Consider the following 21,610-nt stretch of genomic DNA (forward strand, 5'->3'; position numbering starts at 1 on the left):
GGCCTGACCTTCCTGGTGGGAAAGCGAACACAGTGCGGTGCTTGACAAGCTCGCCAACAAAGGAGTATATTTAGTCCCCCCAAATTCTGACACGCTTCTCACAGGAAAAACGCAAACTGGGATGAAGCATCACTGAGTACTGCTAACAAAGGGTAATTTTTAATTGGAGATTGCACCGTTACTGCAAAACAAAAAGGGAGAGATGAAAAGTGAAAAGATTACTTCACTACACACCGACTGTAAGCATTGGAGTGAGCCTGGTTCCTATTTTTTAAAGCTGTTCAGCTCCATGTTAGATGCTATTCAAGATGCCAGCCCTCTGGCTCTGTATGTGCAGCTACTGCTGCCTTCAGTGGGAACAGAGCCCAGGAATAGCCCAGCATTAAAATATCTATCTATCTCTCCCTTTGTGTTACTAAAATATTAGCTATTCTTTAGAAGGGATGTTTGAACAAACCACATTCATTTTCCTGTAAGGTTTAAATGACGTGTTTATTACTACCGCAGTCCACCCTTTGTTTTCCTAGCACTGTGTTTTGTAGTACGAGTTCTTTATAACCAATGAAGGCTGCACAAAGAGGGCCAGCATGTGAGAAAGTCACATGAATTTATTTCCTTGAGGAGGTAAGAACTGTAGGAGGATGTTATCATTTTCTTATGAAGCAATAAAAACTTATGAGTTAATATAAAAGTAACTGTTTTGAAATTGCATACTACGTTATGCCTAGGTTGGATTCAAGCTGTCGATTTGTCTCTGTAGGCAGTCAAAAACTACTTTACGGATAGCACTGCTATGCTTCCCAGTAATAAATACCATTTGGTAAATAACCCTCATAACACACTGTACTTTATTTTCTATTACTCACACCAGCTGGAAAAATGTAAACATTCTAAGGAATAAATTAATCTAAGAAAAGAAGGTGTGAACTGCACATTCAGTGACAGCGTACATTTTGGCCAAAATTTGATTTCCACTTCCAGTTTTCTCTAGGGTGGGAGAGAAAGACAGATGCTGAAATTCATTTAGGCTTTTCCTGAGTCCAGATGGTAGATAATGTTCAGCAAGCAACTGGATACAGCACATTTTCCATCAACCATCTCGTCTTTCTGGCACTTGATTTTTAGGTTGCATCGACACTCTAAAGACCAGAGGTGCCCTGGTGTCCTATAGCCCATTCCTAGCAGAGTTCCTTCTGCCTGGTGTTTCTGTGAGATTTTACGACAACCACGTGGGAGCAAACAAGGCCAATAGATGATTAAATATTTAATGATTCACATTTATCATAGCTGAATAAAAACTGAGCTGAAGCACCAATGCCTGTCTCTCAGAGAGCATAGGAAAGCATCTGAGGTTAAAAAAAGAAAGCCTAAACAAATCACAGCATGTACAACTGAGAGCCAAATTCCATTCTACGTGCAGTCGTTTCTTCATATAAGAAGATTTTACTTTTTTCCTTAGTTATAACTATTAAACAACTGCAGAGTGAGCACAAATATATCCATACAGATATATACAACCTCATGTTCTTCAGAATCTTAGAATTTGCTTCATCTTCTTTCCCAGAATTTGATCAAGCCTTAAAGATACTACTTACTTTTATTACAGAAAATCCAAGCTACATTCAAGCAAGGACTTTGCTGGCCCTTATACTCACAAAACAGTACAGGGAAACATTTGTTGCTTTACAATAACTCTGACGATAAAAAGATATTAAGTATGTACAGCAATTTTTATAGAATAAATTTTATAATATTACATAAACTATTTCCACAATAATGAGATCTTTATTGTGATCCACGTAAACAATTAAATACTGTCTAGAATCATTAAGACTATGGAAAGCATTCAAAAATTACATCAACAAAAAGCAAAAGCCATCTATTTCAGGTGATAGCCTGTTAGATCGCCTATTTGGTCCCTAAATATTAACCATATCCCTGAGACAATGCACTTTCTCCCATGTGAAAACCTTTGAAGGTGGTAATATACACAATAAGTGGGTAAGTCAATCCAAGGAGAGTAATTTGCCTGCCAGTACTGTTAAACGGGCTTTGTTTTTGAAACACAAATCACTTAGTTTATCTGGAAAAGTTCTAAGGAATGGATTGGTCTGCTGCTGATTATCTACAAGAAGAGATTTAGTTTGGGGCGCCTGGCTCATCTCTCAGGTGAGAAAAAAATCAGAAAGTGCGTAAGAGATCTTAGTAGAGGCACAATCTTTCACCCCAACTGAATTTCAAACCACTGTTTTTAGTTGGCAGGAAACCCTCTATTTGCTTAACAAAGAACTGTTTTGGAGGAGGCGGTAAGAATTTGACTGCGCTAAGCCCAAAGGGTATCTGATTTTTCTGCTCTCTCCACTTTGAGAACATAATTCTGCTTTTTTTCTTAGTCTGAAAAAATTTTGTGATATATGAGTTCGGCTGAGAAGTATCAGGGAACTTTGTCTACACCAAGAAAGGAACTTCAGGGTATTTTGTGCAGATAATGAAAAGAGCTTGTTCAGTTTTGCAGTGTAAGTAATTTTTACCACACAAGTTCCCTGCTTTTGTGTTAGCAAACAGGAATACTTTGAGTCTTTCAGTTTAGAAGATCTTCAAACAGACAATAGAATGTAAACAATCCCAAAGTATATAACTTTACTAGAACAACCTCCAGTCTGTGAGCAAGGGCTTCAGAAAGGCCCCTTCATCAGATTTCCTTCTGCTCTTCACCCTGAACAAAGGCTTGGCTGACAATACCAAAATCTCCTCCTTTCTTTGGATTAAACCCCCTTTGCAGGAGAAGTATGCAAATGCTATACGTGTTTCCCTTGTTGAGGCTACTCTAACCCAGCTATCTTTTCACTGTCTATTTTACTCTGGGAGACCATCCTACCGGCTGACAGGGAGACCAGCCTTCCAATTCAGTCTTTCACAACACTGACAGTTGGATGCTGGGGCCTGCCATGAACTCTAAAAGGAGCTCATTTAGTCATAATTAACTATTCCCTGCATATTTCCTAAGGTATGGTAATTGTGCTAAAAGCCAACAAGTGAAGCATTCATTCTGGTTTTCTTTTAAACTTTTATTTTTCCACAGCAGACTTCCCCTCCTTTTTTTTTTTTTTTAAATCTTTTCTTTCTTTTCCTCCTCCCTGGAAACATTTAGAGTAAAGAAAAGGAATGACGGTAGAGATAGGGAGCTGCAGAGAACTGTGATGTAGGCAGTTCAAAAGGCAAAGTCTGCCATACGATACAGGACCCCATGGCAGCACTGAGCTATTCAGCTGGGTAAAACATAAAGAAAAATGAAATGAGTAGAATAAAGCTATGTCATTAATGCAGAATGATGGACATCCTATTTGGGTAACAGGGAGTCATGAATATACATTTCTAATTCCTTAGATATAGTGATAAGTGATCTGTTTCCATTAGCACCACAACATATGTATTTAACCAGCCTAAAATCTTCAAAAGTTATGCAGATGTAATGCACTTTACACATGACTCTTCCCCCGCTCCCCACAACACATGCACAGACCATGACCCACTGCACGCAGTGGGGGTTCTCACAGGAATAAGGTATGATGGATCCAGCCCTATAAACAGACCATGTATATTGCTGTTGAGATTGAAAACCTTGGGAAGCTGACGTAGATTATTTAGCTTAAAAGGCAAAATGTGACCTCATGTCTCCCCTTATCTGTTTTCTGGTTTAGCTTAAAAAAAGAAAAAGCTGACAGCACTTTCCATTTACTTACTGACTTTGTATCTGCTGGAATTTCATTGCCTTTCAGAAAGTTTGGGACTTACAGGACTTACCTATCCATCATGAATGTGCATAGTCCATATACAAAAGCAAATGACAACAAAGCTAAATCTCTTCACATTCCCATCTCCCTTCCACTTGGTTATGCACTAGCAGCAAAGAAATCACCAGCTTTTGCAATGAAGCCATGACAGGGCTCTGTGTGTGTGTGTTGACAAATTCCACAGCTGCGCCAGAAGGGCCAAACACAGCACTGAGGCTCCTTATTATACAGCATTTTTCCAGAGACACAAAATGCGGTAGGACCTTCCAAGAGCAAGGCGAGTAAAATCCACGATCTACAGAATTTATATTACAGGTTTCAGGCTTAATGTAAGAAATAAAGTTAATAAACAAAAGAAAAGATACAGGAGAAAAAGCGCAAAGCTTCAGACAACAAGTTCGTGGAAAAATGCATTTTAATTCCATTCATATATTAATGATTCTGGTTTCTCTTTTTAGTAGCATCCGCCTACCTTTAGCACATTCTCTTATATTACATTTGCTTAAACTTGTAGAATATTTTAGAATAAAAAGACTTTGATTTTTTTGTTGTTCTTTAAACACTAGAGTGCAACCAGCCTTTTGAAGAATTAATATTAATGTTTAAGAGTAAGCTGGGTAAAATGTTAAAATCCTTTCCCCCTCCTTTTATTTCTAACCTATTTCAAATTTGTGGATCAATGTGGTTTGGAATGCCAGGCAAAACACTAAGAGCCAAGCTGACAAGCCGTTGCTGGAAATCTTAATGAACTATTTTATCATCATGGTCACGAATTCTGGTTTTCTTTGAGGATGAGGTTTGGGGGGTGTTTTTGTTTAATTTCTGTGCATTATTGTGATCACAACATACAATGGATTAACAACAGAAATTGGAGGGGAACATCATGTAAAAGCTTCCCTCAACAGACATAAACTGAAAGTTTTGATGCTTCCACAAGCAAGAAAATATGCTTGTTTTCATGCAAATAAAATAGGTGAGAAACACCACATAGATAAGAAGCTTTGCAGATTTCACCTGGTGGAGCTCCTCCTTTTTTGCCCTCAGTGTTCTAGCAGCTCTTGAGCAGCATTGCTTCTTCCAGTTCTGCAGCTGGAGATGCTTTTTTCTATCTCATGCTTCTATGAGGACCCATGCATTCAGACTGAGTTGTGTTTACTCTCTGCCTTCCACAGTAACTCACAGAAACAGAATTAGATTTCTAAATCATCTGCTCATTTCAAACATCTTTCTAAATCCCAAGGCAAGCTGCAGTTTGTCTACCCTGCATTTATGAGTCTGGCAGAAGGAGAGATGTCTGTGTCCTGCCGTCTGGTGACATAAGCTATACTGTGACTTAATAATACTCCTACTTTTGATGTCAAACAAGCTCATACAGTAGTTTCCCAGAAAAATGTGAGGTTTGGAGATGATTCTGGGGAGTGAGGAGTATAGCATACACAAGAGAGCAAGTCAAGAGAGCAAGACTTGAAAATTCAGAAAATCTCAGCTTTTAAGCTCTCGGAGGAAAAATGGCAAGGGTTAATGATCCAAAGGCAATGGTCCATCTGCTAAGAAAATCAAAATCAAGACTTACGCATAAAGTTCCTGGTCAAGGATTTTGACGGGCTCAGATCAAGAAATCTTCAATGTGCCTCGATCTATCTAAACATACCTCCTGAAAGATTTAGTAAGATATGTAAACAGCTTGTGAAATATTTAATGCAGGGGTAGGACTAAGTGAAAAAAAAAAAAAAAAAAAAAGAAAAAAGAAGTGGTGAGGCAAAGTCTTAGAAAAGGATTTTGAGAGAGAGGTATCAGTTTACTGCAAGCTACGGTTAACAACACAGATGGAAAAGAAGATTAAAAAGTGAATGACATCAAAGTCAAGGGCTACAGACACACACTAAAAAAGTTACATGACCCAGTCCTAGATTCAACTTATGGATTGTTTTATGCTGCCCTATTTAATTTGAAATATAATACATAAAACAAAAGTTGAAATGTTACTGATTGAACCACATTTCATCAACAGTTGCTCACATTACATAGAGCTGTTTAGATGACCTCAGGCCTCATTGGATTTTAAAAACACTTTCTACATATCCCATTCCCCCCTCCAAAGGCAAAGACAATTCATAGAGCAAATGTTTTTACACACAAGTAATGACAAAAGCAGTCAGATATGAAATATGGACCATGTGTTAGAGCTTCTTCTGAACTGAAAAGTGATTCACAAAGATGGGTAACTTTGCAGAATGCACACTAGCAAATGCTAGTGATTTCTCAGAAATTTGGGGGAGAAACGATATACGTATCTGATGATGAATATGTAATTCTCCCACTCACTGCTCCTGTCTAATCTTCCCTAGAGAGACATGGAACAAAACAGGATTCATTTAGGATAGAGAAGTCAGGATTTGAGTGAATGACAAACCACTGCAGGAACAGTAAGCCTGAGAGACAGTAAGGCATTTACTAATTCCTTCCTGGCTACTAGTCTTCATTTGGATTATGAAGTTCCTAGAAGCTAAGGAAACACTGCGCCAGTTTTGAAAAGAAAACCAAAAGTTTTATGGTTAAAAAAAGGAATGAGGAGTTAAATTGTTTCCTATGTTTCAGGCTACACGTTTTTTACTTGACAGAAAACTTAGGTATGTGGGAAATGATAGTTGTCTAACCAATTTATTTTAAATTCTGAGTGTTAACTTCTTTGGTCATGAACCTAAGACATACACAAGTCACTAATCTGTGTCACACACAGTCCTAGGAAAGAGCTCATCTGCATTTGCCCCCCTTCCTAGCCAAAACATCCTTCTGCTCATGTCCAAGCAGCTGCTGCCAGTTGCAGATAGATACTCAAGCCACCACAGATTCCTTAAAGATGTCTCAGGGTTAAAGGTCTGTCCTGCTAGAAATGAGTTTTCAAACTCTATTCAAATATTTTATATGTATATCACTTCCCCAAAGAAAGCACCAGAGCAGACATCAGGTGACGAATTACCTTCTGAGCTTTTCAAACTCATTTCCAATTTTTTACTTAAATAGTAGTCGCGCATCTGGAGAGCTATCCAAGGTGGGAAAAATTCTTCCATGGGATCCCCATAGATGATGTTTCTATTTGGATATTCTGGTCTCTTTATTGCGCTCTGCAAAGGACTGAGCCTGTGCATTCATTAGCGCAGACCATGGCAGCCAACATTCCCAGTGCCTATCTGAAAGAACTTTTCACTAAAAAGTTATCTGGGAGGTGAAGAACGTCTGTGTTTACTGTGCTTTAGCAACTCTTCTTTTTGCTAAAGTAGCAGACTGTTAATGCTGAGCTTTTGATATGAAATCAAAACCAGAAAACATGCCTAAGTCTCTGTATAAATATAGTGATTAAGGAAGTCCTTTTAAAAAAAATCTGATTCTGATTCACATTAGGTGGAGAAAGGGAAATTCAGCAGCCTGTGGTTACTCAATAAAGCAAACCCTGGCTACCCCATTACCAACTTTAAAACTTTGATGGATGGAAGAAAATGAAAGCTGAAAAAAAAAATCTTCAAGGATTTGAACACTAAGCAAACATTCCTCAGCATTCAACCAAGAGACTGTTTAAGCATGAGCTGCAAACTTCTGAGAGAAGTATATGTTTAATATATAAAAGATTAAATTCCTTAACAAGAAGAGATACAGCTTGCAAAATAGTTCTTCAGGAACAGCTTGCAGCCTTTAAATCTCATTTACTCAGCCTGAGATGGTATTGTTGTGTCTACGTTAGTTTTGATAAGGGAGCCAGCCCTACTCCCATTGAAGTCTATGGTATTCTCCCATCGTCTTCAGGAAGAGCAAAGCTAAACTCAGAGCCTCACAAAGATACCATGATAAAAGACTCCATGATTCCATGTTATTTTCTTAACATTTCTGAAAAAAACCTATAGGGGAGAAAAAAAGCTATGCAGTTCATTTCTACTGATATGAAATATGCCTTTTATATAAAAATACAGACCAGAGAAGCAAAGGAGTGGTTAGTAACATTAACAGCCAGGGGCTAGCTAAACTGCCTGGGACAAAGAGTTTGCCTGTAATTTTACCACTACAAAATGTCTTGGAGAAGAATAAGCATTTTTTAATGCTGATATTCTATATAAGCATTCTTTAAGTACATGACAGGCAGAAGACCCTGTAGTCTTCATTTTAGATTAAATTTTATACTAAACCTAAACACTTTATTTATTTTTGAATCCATACTTTCTAAGGGTATGTAGCTTTTCCCGATATGATATCATGCAACTGAAATTGCATTCGGATTTTATGCAGTCTGACTAAGCATTAAAAATGAACTCTGTTACAATGCAACTTGCAACAGAAACACGTATTTTTACAACAGCAGCTTGCAAAAAAAAAAACCCCAACCCACTGCATCCAGAAAACAAAATACTGACCCCTGTTAATAATGAATGCAGCTCATATCTACCACGTTATGTTAAATTGCTAAAACTGCTCAGATAAACCATTTGAGAGTATGTCAGGTTTAATTAATACAACACGACTTGATCATTTCCACAGTTCGGAAGAAAGAAGTTGGTGTTCTTTAAATCCAGAGCTCAACCTGCAGATTATGCTAAGTTGCTTCATTCATAGTCCACACTCCTCCGCACATGTCAGGAGGACAGCATTTGTCCCCTCTAGTGATAAACAAATTATACATGAAATCAATTCCACTTCACAATAATTTTCCCTATTGGGTATTATCTTTCCTCCTCTGCTCCCTCCAGTTAAGCTTGCATCCTGAAACTTGCTAATGAGCTGGGGGCTTTCTGTTCCAGGTGGCACCCCCTGCCTCGAAGTCATGACATTTCCCATTTCGAATGCTGCTGGCATTTTTCGACAGCTCCTGCTAACTAGCCTTTTTGACCTGCTCTAAGAGGAACTCATCTGATCGAATCCTCTAACCTGCCAATCATGCCAGCAAATGATCTTCACAGTCACTCCCAAGGCAGGAAGGGGAAAAAAAAGGGAGAGCAAGAGAAGAGGAGCAAGAGAGAAAGCTAGTGAGAGAGTGATGGAGTAGGCAAGCAGGCAGCCTCTGCAGCTAGCTACTGAGAGTACTTTAAGTCTCTGAGGCGGCTGAAACATTGAAAAACTGGTGGGAAAATTAGGACAGAACTGGATGCCTTGTGCTGTTATTACTGATTTCTCTCCACCCTGAGATCGTTTTGAGAGCAATACCTCCGAGATGTACCATTTTCTGAAGAGCACAAGTTAATTTTACCATATAAATAGAAAACATACTTTTCCTTGCCACCATCAATATGCAAACTTCACAATTCTGCTCTGCCAAGTGGTGTTCCTTACAGAATTAATTAGCAGCTGTAAGCTCGTTAAATGAGTGTCTTCACCCAGGGATGATTATGATTTTTTTTTGTTGTTGTTGTTGATGCAAGCCATAAATAGCATTTTTAACCTAATTTAAATGCTGGCAACATTTACACCTCTGTATTTACAAGTGTCTGCACACAGATATACATAAAACAACAAATACAGTATCTACATAGCCTAGATGTGACTTTGTGGGCTGAAACCAAGCAGAATCATAACAATGACTCAGTTGTTTTGATTTTGTTCGTTTTATGATGTGACAGATTACTTACTGCTGAATCTTTCAAGCACTCAAGCAGAAATTTAATTGTGTAGATATTCTTTGCTTTGAGATAACTAGTTTTGCTCTTAATCAAATTTAGTAGGTGGACTGTAAGCTAACAAGTCTGCAATGCACATGCAATGCACATACTGAACAAGAGAGGTATTGAAAGCAATTGTACAATAAAAATTTCAGGGTATAAATATAAATAAAAAAGTGTATACCATGACATTATGTGCTGTGACTGTATCATTATATGCCAGAAAACATCATGCACAACCAGTTCTTGTATCTGTGTCAAAAGACAGAGAAATGGCTGTACAGAACAGCTAGGTACTGATTGCAGAGAATGATCACCCATAATTACTAAATCAAAATACATATATGGTCCATATCAACATTACTAATTTATAACACCACCACAAAACTAGGGAAATACCCAATTCTGTTTCCAGGTCTTAAAATATCCAAAGATACTGTTCCAGTGTTATTCTCCTATATTACATATTTTCATTGGAGAATTTATTATTTTTTTCCCGAATTTGTGGGTTTTCCTCCTCAGACTTTTCATAGCAATTAACAACAGGAGCATGTGGGAAACCATCCACCCTCAGCTTATGGGGCATAATAAATTGATATATTTTTATTAACAGAGCTGTAAACTATTGCTGCTTTTTTAGGCAAAATCTCCCCACTCCTAGGAGTATTCAGCACACATCTACTTTAATGGGTGCTGCCTTCAGAGCCAATTTTGCAGTGGCTGGTTTAGTTTCTTTGTTTCATAGAGAATCAGGCAATGTAAACTACAGGCTCAAAACAGCAACACAAAGCTGACTCTCCACGGAAACAATTCCGGTATATGGCATTATTAAAATTAATTTTTTGTTTACAATTTGGCTGAAAGTAAAATGTTCTGTTAATTCTGAATGCTGCAAATGATGCCTGAGAGGCAGTGCCTCTCATTAGCTTTGCTGTCTCTCTGGGTTACGGGCTGTGTGTCAGCACTGGAAGCCTCTGCTTTGTCTAGAAACCTCAGTTTCTCCCCTTCAGTGGTTCCACTTTTCCTCCTAGACAAAGCCTAACTGAGGAGTCACGTGAAGAAATAATCCTAAAGGAGAGGTGACTGTCCATGGAAGAATAGGGAGAGTTTAGACCCGCTTTTGCCTCCCTCCCAGTCATTGTCATTTATACACTGTCCTCTCTGCATTCAAATGTCATCCCGGACTATCAGCCCACTGCAACTCAAACAGCCTTTCATGCCTAGACACTTCTTAAAGCATCAACGGACCACAAAGACTGTCTAGTGGGAATTGCTTGCTATCCTAATATTAATAATACAATATAGTGCAGTTCTGGCACTGAAGGGTTCCCCCTTCTGTCTCCTAAATTTAAGAACAAACAAACTGGAAAGACAGATAAGCTGCGCTGCAACTGAGCACATGCATTCATGCAAATATCACTAATATCTTCCTACAGCATAAGTGACTGTTAAATTAAAAACCTCTACACTAAAAATTATTTGAAGATTAATCTTCACAGTGCTGAAGGCAAGTTATCATGCATTAGAAATGAATTGAAAATAGGCTCCAGACTATGTGACGCTATAAGAAAATATGATATTGTCCCTTGACAAAAGTTATCCATGATTGTAGTAATGCTTCTTTTTCCTTCTGCCAGCTCTGCAGCTGATGTGGCCATTAAACATTGCAACTTTAAAAAAAAAAATCATGCCTATGAGTATGTAGCCACTAATTTCACACAGAATAACATGGAGAATATAATTGCAAGGAAGACATCAATGGCTCCTAGCCATGGAGGTTTGAAATACTTGTCCTACCAAGTACACTATGTAACAATAGTTATGAAGGCTTTCCTTCTCTGTCCTACTTCTTTTCTTTCATCCTTTTTCCTTCATCCCTAAAGAAACTTGCAAACTACTCTCCTCACAGAATTCTGTCCACAATTTTGGAAATCCTGTCCATGCTTACTTATTACATCTACTTATTGCCAGGAGTAGATGGTCTTTAGTCTATGGATCAGAATGCTTTCAGCACTGGTGTTAAGCTAGCTGAGCGAGATCACAAGGTGCCATTTACCAGTTTGTTTTCCATACTTCCATGCATTAGGTTACGAACTCTGAATAAGCACTTTTATCACAAAAGCCATAAGACTGCGTGTATAATACTTGCACTGAGCACAATTTAGTGACAATGTATTTCACATGACTTCAGAAAGAGTGAGCTATTACAGTACTGACACAAGAACACCATTAAAAGTCCCACGAACACCTTGAGTGGGTGGTGGGTTCCTTTTACTCTGGCACACTGGGAGACCTGACGACCTCCTGTATGGACAGTTGCTCCATCCTTAGTCCCCATGGGTAACTCAAGTGAGACAGGTAGTTCATATGAAGACAGCCTTGTACTGGCCAACTATTTGCTCAGTCCATTTCAATCCTCTGCACACAGACTGTTGAATACAGAGGGATTTTCTTTATGGCTGAATAGAGGACAAAATTCTGTCTATAACTCTTGTTTAGACTAACAGGAGTAAGATAAGTTCTTAGATATCAAGAGGAAAACAAAGTCCAATGCCTGGGGTTTTTCCCTTGTGTGTGAAATTTAGGGCATATTCTATCAGTGTGATGATCTTCCTCTTTTTGATATCAAATAAAGCACAGCTGGAACAGTCTCATAAAACCTTTATGTGGTTAACATATGAAAATAATGCCACCAGAAGTATTAGAAAGCCAAAAAATACCTTGGATTCTGCAGTTATGTTTCACAGCTTAGTACTAATGTAATATTTTACAAAATTGATGTTACAATTTCAGTGCCGTTTAGTAGTGTCATTACTGGACTCCAACCCAAATTGCTTTCAGCTGCCTACCACAACTGCATCTTATTAGCCTTTTCACAAAAGCCAATTTATGCAAATCCAGTATTAGTTAAATAATTAAACTGACCCTCAGCATTCATGTACAGACATTGTCTAGCACTAAAAGATGCAAGAGCAATTTAAACCTCCCATCTTCAGTGCTTAGGCCTCCATCTTTTCAACTGCAACAGCACAATGACTGTTTATAAACATCCATTTGAATACATCCATTAAAAAAAAAAGTGCACTTAAAAAACCTGAAACTGTTAATTGCTGTGCTTTTACAGCTCTGCTTTTCTCTCCCAAGACAGATTTACACTGAATTTCAAGCTCTCACACCTAGAAAGCATCACTAGCTACTTTCAGCTTTTGATTAAATCAACAATGACAAAATCTGGCTGACATACAGTAACTCAGTCCAGATTTTCTCTTTTATGCAGACCTTTCTCCACTGTAATTACTACAGTTTTATTCCCTGAAGCTGGAGAAATGCAGACTTAGAAGCACAGTATAAGGTCTTCCATGGTGATTCAGCAACACTGGAATACCCAGGACAGAATAAATGCAGAGGAGTAGTGAAATGAGAATGACTTTTCAATACCGAATGCTGGACACATACTACACTGCTGGACTATAGCTTCCCTGCGGCTAGACTAGGGCAAAGCAGGCAACAAGTATGTTCCCACACAGCAGTGCTGAAGAGGCACTCTTACACAATTTGTAAATGTAAAACTGAAGACGACAAACAAAAATGAAACTATTCGGATTGCGATGTGACAACAGTCAGATCTCTAGCTAGCAGAGAATTTTATGTAACGATTCTGTGCTGCTGAACATCCCTGGCCAGAAGCAACGATATTGGTACCTAGCACTTTTTGCCATTGTAGTGGCAACTGTCACCTCTTCAGCTTTATTCTGTTTTACGCAGCTGAGCTGACCCGAATGACGCCATTGTCCCTTCGATTGGCTGGGCTGGTGTCCGTTGCTGGCTTAAATGGACACAGAAGAAAGAATACAGCACCCTGTGATTGAAATTCAGGATTGCTTGGATGCATGTGTGTGTGGTGAAGCAATCCAAATAAAGACCACTTTTTGTTTTGCTCCAGTGAAGTGTCAAAGAGATTTAGAAAGCCAGGGGATCTCATTATGGTAATACAGGTTAAATACTTTAAAAGCATATGGTGTTACCATCCTGAATGAAGCTGTCCCTGCCGGCTCCAGGAAGCAGACAATAGGCCAGAAACACATCTCGTGTCTCTGGTCCACCAATGGGAACCAGGGATTATAAATCACTATGAGAAAACATCCCGTGCTATCTGGTATCAGGTAATGCCTTGTCTTTCCAGTTACAATTTGACTCATCCTTCTCCAGAGGGGAACAAACTCTAGCCATGTATTCCACTGGCCAAAGGAAAACACCTCTAAAGTTTCTTATGGTCCATTCTTGCCTTGATAAAACGGTATCTGTAGAGACGGGCGAATACAGTATACAATGTATCTTAAAAATATATGTAGAGATAGGGACTGCTTTCACAGAGATGCTTCCTGCCCATTGGGAAAAAAATACCAGTGAAAACCATCAGGCACAAAATAAAAATGCTTCACATTATCACAAAGCTTTACAGATGCTTTGATACAGCTTAAAGATTTCCTTCTCCCCCAAAGGCCCCTTCTAATTCATTGCTGACAGGTTCTTCTGTGTGAAATGGAGCTCATTACCACATATTTGCTAATTTTCTCCAGTAGGGAGCAGTCTCAACGTTGACCTTGGTAACTTTAAATGTCAGCTCTTTCCCCGTGGGCACTGAAATAATGTGTTGTCTCTCTCTTGGAGCCCAAGACAATGACACATTGTAGTCCACAAAGACCCTATTAGTAGTCGGAGCCTGACAGGGATTATCTAGGTTTTCAGAAACATGTCCTAGGTTACCGCTATTTCAAGGAGTTTTTTGGATTTGTAAGCAGCTATGCTGCAGACAGGCAGCTGAAGGACTACAATATTTTAAACATAGTAGAAATCCTCAGAAATGCACCTATTTCTTCAGCTGCTCCTTGCAGCTAATTCTGAGGGTAGCAGATGAGCTCTACCAAATGACAGCGGAACCATTTACAAAGATACTGCCTTTAATTCCCCTCCTTCACCAATCTGCCAGAAATTGCTGCTTCCAAAGTTGGCAGATAATGATGTCTGCCCATGTATCAGACATTTCTGTGCAAAGCCCAGTCTCTTTGCTTTCCAAACCCTAGAGAAAGGTGGATTTAACTCAGTGGGAGTCCTATCAGGGCAGTAGCATCTGGCAAGCTTATGGAGAGAACAGCAGGAGGCGATAATTTCTTAAATTATCACAGCAAGATTTGGCACAACTTCTTTGCTGGCACTTTCAATTTTATTTCCTATTCTGCCCTGAAAAAGGAAATTAAGGACACTTGGAAGGAAGACCAACCACAACACACAAAACCAGAATTTCCTTCAGCACTGTCTATGTTCTGGAGTTGGTTGAAGATGGTTCCTTGTTTTGGGTTTTTTGTGTGTGTCTTCTAATAAATTCATTTACAACGTATAAATGATTAAAAATATATAAAATACGTAAAAAATAGAACCATTCTCCTCCACATATATCAGATGATTTGCACAAAAAGTACCAACATTTTTTTTCTCTTTCACAGCTTTCTGAAGGATATTGGAACACTTCAAAATTCCATCCCTTTCTAGCTACCTCACCATATCTATTTATGCATTATTTAAGTCAACTCAAGAAGATGGGTAAAACACGTATGTACCTGTCTTGTCCAGGAGACAAGCTGTAAGTATTTATTTGCCTCTGTTTCTTTCATAATCTGATCTATTTCCTTGCAATATTGGCACCTTCTAAATTTCCTTTATCCCCAGTTATCTGTGATGTTATTGATTTGGCTTGTTGACATTTTAACAGCTTGTACAGTTTGCCTCCATTCCTGACACTGCTTGTCTCACCTGTTAACTTCACGGTGCTGGAGAGCTATTGTCATCTTTCTTTTCACTTTTCATGCATCTTTTTGCTTCACTGACCCTTGTGAATGGAGACTTTAAGAGCATATCTTAATAAATACCCCTTCCTTAATGCTACTCTCCTGCTTACTGTGATTCTACTCTTCTGCTAGAATCACTGCCTCTGTTCGTATCTCATCTGTTTTACCGACTGAACGCCCAACTTTCCAGGCACCACTCTACTGCTTAAAATCACAGCCACCTGCTATTCAGATTAAGCCTTCACTACACCTACTTTTCACATGGAAAACTGCAGTCTCTTTCCCCAACTCCTTTCACTCTCCACACAGACTTTTATTTCCTCTTCTTGCTGGTCTCATCCTTTTAAAGGTTTCTACCCATCCTAACAGTTCTTCACCCAGGTCCAGTTTCCATGTCAACATTTCTTGTACCTCTCCCTCTGTTCTAGTTTCATGTCATTAATCTCCAGCTCTCTACATTGCACAAGTAAGAGGACTTCTGTTTGGTACTAATACTCTTCCAGTATTATCTGCTGCTCCCTGTCTTACATCTCAAGTCAAATACGACAACCAGGGACTGATGTTTTATTGCACTGTAAGCACCCAACACAACAGAGTCCCAAGCCATGATGGAAAACTGTTATCAATAATATATGCATGTCACAACATAACATTTGCTAAGTGGCTCCAGATCTTATACAACAAAAGGCGCTATTCTGTATTACAGCTGTGGTTGAGCAGCCATAACAGCACAGTGATGTACGTCAAAGGTACACATGGCCCTCTCTTTCAGCTTACATACAAAATTTTGAAAAGTCATCTGTACCTGATTAAATATTCACTAAGAATGATCAAACAATTCTCTTTTGTGCTATTTTATATGCTTTTTGCAAATACAAACTTTCTACTGCATATTGTTCAAATGAAAAATTACATTTGTTTGGAAGCAACAGACTATGCACATGAGAAATAAGATTCTGTATGTAAGCTTCCACACAAAAGATCTCCAGCACAGTTGGGCACATTCTAAATTTGCTTTAGACGGATGATGTCACGTTAGAACAGACAAGGTTGAAGAGATGTCTGCAGGGACACAGCCCCAGGAAAAAGTAGGGATTAGCTTGTCAATAAAGATGTAAACAGACTGCTCTGAGGCAGCCTCATTTCTGACATTAGAAAATCTTAAATGGTTTTCTGGTGAAGAGCTTGTGCAAAAATTGAAGCAGGCTGTCAAGACTGAAATCTATTCATTTCAGTTTTTCAATAGCTGCTGCCTGTCAGGCAAAGAGCCTCCATAACATTACAGGGTTAAAAAAACAATTGCACATAACATAAACCAGTAAAACTGAATAAAATTCATTAGAGAAAGTTGTTGATATTGTAACAAGCAGGCTTAGCTAAAGACAGACTTCATATCAACTAAATTTGTATGAGACTATACCTTCAAATAGGTACATGAGCAGCATGTGCATATATCTCAGCTCCTAGAACTTCCATAGCAAGCTGTTATAATGGATGAGATTATATGCAAAAGCAACTGTGACTTTTAAAAAAGGCAGGCCTGCATTTTTTAATTAAATGAATCTGCACTTTGGGTATTTGTGAAACACTGGTATGAAACTACAGAGAGAAGCATAATAAGCAAAGGACCTATATAAGGGAATACTGCTAATTGGAAGAGTCTGTCAAGCGGTAAATCCCACTGAACAAACATGCATATAGGCAGAAAATAGTTAATGCTACGATATAACCACCATTCCCTTATTGTAATTTGATAAACAGCCTCCCTACTCACCTGCTTTTCTCAAGTTCTGTTCTACACTTAAAATACCTGAAGCCATATTACACACTATTTCACTGTTGAATAACTATGGTTAAAAAGATAGGGTATTGAATGAAAGTCACCCAGAACAAAACCAGTTCTAGCAGATCCAATGATAAGAGATCAAATTCATTAACATGACAGCACCCCCGTCTCCATGAAGAACACCTTTCTGCTATCAGGGCTGCCAAACCTACTAAATGAATAATTTATTGTCCCTTGCCCCAAAGTTAACAACAGAACTGGCAAGAGGCATTTTATCTCTCCATATCTCAGCAGGGGAAAAAATATCAGTCCGAATTAAAGGCAACCTAGTGTTTAATATGCTGGCACCAATTTCCGCTGTATTTTCAACCTGTCAGTGACACTCATCCTGCCCACAAGGCTAGGAACTTACACCCCTCATATCGACAATTATACTGCAAAACCAGATTATCTGCCTGAACATGAACAATTTAAGAAATGTGCAGTTGAATGTTGTATTTTGTACCTCTAAAGAGAACTAAAGAGTATTTACAAAGATATACTTTTCAGTTACCATGTCTTACCCGCATTATCAGTTGTGAATACAGGTATTCTTCAATGTTTGCTGTTTGATACACTTTTGCCATAACTATTGTTTTTTCCAAAGGCTCTCATGCTTTCTCCAGTCTCTGGCTGTAATCTTACATTCGGTACAGTAAAAATAGAAGACACTGCAAAAAAATAAAAGATTAAAAAAAGCGTCAGTTCTTGTTAAAAATATCCCAAAACCTCAAAAAGCTTTTTCACAAAGCAACCTTTTTTTTCATGAGCTAGAAAAATCTTGACAATTTCCACATAACATCAGGCAATTAATTATTAGCTGACATGAGGACATTAATCACAGGCATCAAACTACAAATAGGTAAGGACTCACGCATCGCTGATATGAAAAGTCATTTTTACTTAAGGTATCTCAAACTGGTGGGGGAAAGTCACTGACTTTAATGCTTTCTGAGAACAAATGTCCATATAAAAATATCCTCAGAGAACTGCCACTGCATGATTGCATGAGGAAATGCTAAGAGACTGTTTAAAGAACTGATCAGGGCTATAACAGTTTTCTTTGGTTTTGCACTAACACAGCTGTAAGTTTTTGGAGTTAGTCTTTCATCTTTATGTCTTTAAAAGACCTGGCTACTATTTTATGCACAGATCTTCCAACTGTACTTTTTACATCTCAACTTGCATTTGACATTCTGATATCCTTGGTAACATAAATGACAAATTGCATATATTCTATGCAAATAAACCCGTATGAGCTCTCAAACATGAAAGCATAAAAGGAAAGGATCAATTTCATTTTTTAACAGTAAATAACAAGAACTCCTATTTAGTAAAAGGGGTTAATCTATGGGTTACTCCTCATGTCTGAGATGAGTGAAGACTATGTTGAATCACAAATGGCATTATACTCCCAGACAGGATGTTTTTAGCAGAACTGCACAACTTTTACCTTTTTAATGTACTATTTTTAAAAACTGAGAGCGGCTAGATGTTCGTCAAAGCATATCTGAAAACTGAACTTCCAACCCAACTGAAATGATCCTTGACTTGAAACCAAGCTAAATAACAAAGTTTTGCTTCTCACATAAACTCATTTTGAACACATTTTTAAAATAAAACATAAGATTAAAATTTTACGCTGTAAAATATTACATAGAATATAAATATATACTACTAAAGTCGAGATGAGGAGAGAAAATGGAACGCTTTTTTTTTTTTTTCAGTGTAGGCAGAGTCTCCATACTTTGTGAAATACTGTGATTCCAAAGAGACAGTATTTTCTGATGGAGAATCATTTGGCTGGTTCCCCCACACACACACCCTCCCCCTTTTCTTTCCCCTCACCTGTGAGTCTTTCTTTGGTTTTTACTGCTAAATTCCCAAATTTGCAATTCAGCACTAGGACCAAATTGGACAAAAAATATTCCACGATGAATAGTATTCACTAGAGAGATCTGCAAAATTGCAGTCATGTCTGGATCAGGAGGCAGCAGATTTGGTGTGTACAAACACTTCTGTTGTGCATAGAGACTCAAGGTGTTTATAACTGCATTTCATTAACTATCAATAGCAAGTGTTTCCCAATGTAAAATATTAACCCAGAGAACTAGAATCACAAAACCTGGTAATTTCACTACACAGTAAGCATTTTCCCAACTCTCCAAAGTATATGACTTCTTTGTTTTGTAAATATGTTTACAAGTATATCCAAGTCATACTAAATAGAAATGATTGTAGTACTTGATACTGGGATTGTCCTTTCTTGCATCTGGATTTATGCTTCATAATGATTATCTACTAGACACAGAAAAAGTCTTTCTGTAACTCAAAATTTTACTGGAGGCATTTAGAAGAACCTTGCTTTAAAATATAATGATTTTTCATCTTTATTCTCCCCCCTTCAAAAGGTTTCACTGCTCCTGATGTTTAACGTTATGCAAAGACGTGTTTCTGCCAATGAATATCGCCTTATGGTTATGCTTCTGCAAATAACCTGCTGTGAGCTGATAAAAGGATTAATGCAGCCAAAATTCTTAATCTGTGAAATTACAAATTAAATTCTCATATTAAAAATACCACCCTGAGGTATTTTTTGTGGTTTTAATTCCCCTCTGGTGTTCTGCATACATTGTGCTTGTTAATGACTAGGACAAGACTGTCTCTGTTGGCAGCCTGCTGCAGAGTGATAATGTGTAGGCATTTACTTCACTGATAGAACTGGATTTAACCACTGACTGATAAACTAAGTGGCAAGTGGGTAATAAGTCCATATTAACAGAAAAGTACTACTGCAGAATTCAGAATTCAAATCCCAGCTAGACTAAATCACACAGTCAGAAGGATTGAGATGTCACCACTGCAGAGTGATTTTTGTTTTTCATTTACTAGAAATAGGATAAATGAACTGGCATTCTTGGTGTTTCATTAGTTCTGAAGAAATTAATCTCTGCATCAGTTTCAGCAAAGGCAGACCTTCACCAGCAGCCTTAATTTACATTGCATCCTTTGAATTTTCAGCTTACAAAGTCCTGCAGTCAGCGAACTGAGTGGTGAGTTAGCATGGCAGAAGAGGAAACTAGGAACTGTTTTGCAGAGGAGGGACATGGTCTATGACAGAACTGGTGATGGCCAGAAATTAATGGTGCTAATTTGATTTTAATGTTCCTACTCTACAAAGGGGAAAGTACTCTTCACAGTGGACTCAGGGTACTTGGACAGCCAGACCACCAAACCAGCTCAAAATGTGACTACTACAGCTGTCATGGGCAGAAAAGATAAATTTACAGAAGACAGAAATTTTCATACTGACACTGATGCAAACATAACCTATTGTGTATTAATATTCAGAAAGGGAGCTCAGTTTTTGCAAGCAAATTTTTAAATCAGCCATAGCTACATATCCACACATATGATATTGTTGCATCTCTGAACTTTTTGCCTCAGAGTACTGTATTTAGCTCTTCTGCTAATGGATATATGTTTGAAAGCAGAAAATAACATACACTGTTCCAATACAAACATGCTTCTCTTTACCACATTGAGTTAATGCAAAATGCTGATTGCTATTCCCATGTGAAACCTATTTTTAATAACAGAACCTTTTCTGAATCAGAAATACGCATGATAACATTTTCCCCCAGAACAAACAGTAGTGTGCTTTTAACATTGGAAAAATATATGGCAACTTATGATATGATTTACAATTATTAAAGAGATAATTGATAACATACATGATGATAGGAACATTTTTGCCCAGTCAACTGGAATACATTTTAATAAAAGATACAATAAGATGCATGTAGATACTGCAAGCATTCTTAATTAATAATATCATCTGCCACCCAGTTCTTATACTAAGTCAGCAAATTAACTGATTGTCTACTTTGTGTTTCTCAGACTTCCAAATGCCAAGTCCTTTCTTAAAGGTTACTATTATAACACACAGAGATTCTGTGAATCAAACACGGCTGGATTTCTATCCTGTATGCTGCAGCTAGTTAAGAAGTACTGTATATTATGAAGTGAAAAGCACCAAATATGTAAATTGTATTTTTCGTCTTGCTTTATGTCAATTCAGATAATTCTACTGGCTGCACACATAATCAAATACAAAGATAGCAGGCTGCAGACTGCAGAGCAGAGATAGCAAAGGAAAAGAAAAAAGAATCCATTTTGCCCTATGTCAAGCTAACTACGTAATTTCAAGCTACACAACTGCACTCACTTATTTTGTGTGTGGCTGTGTATGTCCATGAAGCTGTCTGTATGTGAGGGTTAGCATATGCACATGTATCTGTATGAACTAGTGTTTTTCTTTTTAATCAATTCAGAGGTGGTTATACTCACTATCAGTTAACTCCCATAGCCGTGGAGGCAGATCACTGAAATACTCATGGCTCAGGGCTGCCTGTGCTGACAATCTGTTCTTTGGGAAACACTGGAGTAGTTTGGAGGCTAGATCTTCTGCGTGATTCACATAGCTCAGCCTGAAACACAAAC

The 21,610-nt window shown here is 38.1% G+C and overlaps 1 protein-coding gene across 5 annotated transcripts in view; it reads right to left on the bottom strand.

Moving 5' to 3' along the window:
• CDK14 (cyclin dependent kinase 14) overlaps positions 1 to 21,610 on the bottom strand; it is a 328,023-nt gene that overhangs the window by 42,156 nt on the left and 264,257 nt on the right. For 4 of the 5 annotated variants that reach the window (XM_065666401.1, XM_065666400.1, XM_065666398.1 and 1 more), the window contains 2 exons: positions 21,458 to 21,597; positions 17,632 to 17,778 (listed from right to left, as the gene is read on the bottom strand). In XM_065666401.1, the coding sequence (XP_065522473.1) occupies positions 17,663 to 17,778; positions 21,458 to 21,597 (256 nt within the window). In that variant the 3' untranslated portion in view covers positions 17,632 to 17,662. Of the gene's footprint in view, positions 1 to 5,367; positions 5,449 to 17,631; positions 17,779 to 21,457; positions 21,598 to 21,610 lie in introns of all 5 variants that reach the window. The other variant, XR_010609906.1, reaches the window with a different exon arrangement.

The sequence above is a fragment of the Lathamus discolor genome, chromosome 2 (genome assembly GCF_037157495.1).
Source record: "Lathamus discolor isolate bLatDis1 chromosome 2, bLatDis1.hap1, whole genome shotgun sequence".
In the NCBI taxonomy this organism is placed as follows: Eukaryota; Metazoa; Chordata; class Aves; order Psittaciformes; family Psittacidae; genus Lathamus; species Lathamus discolor.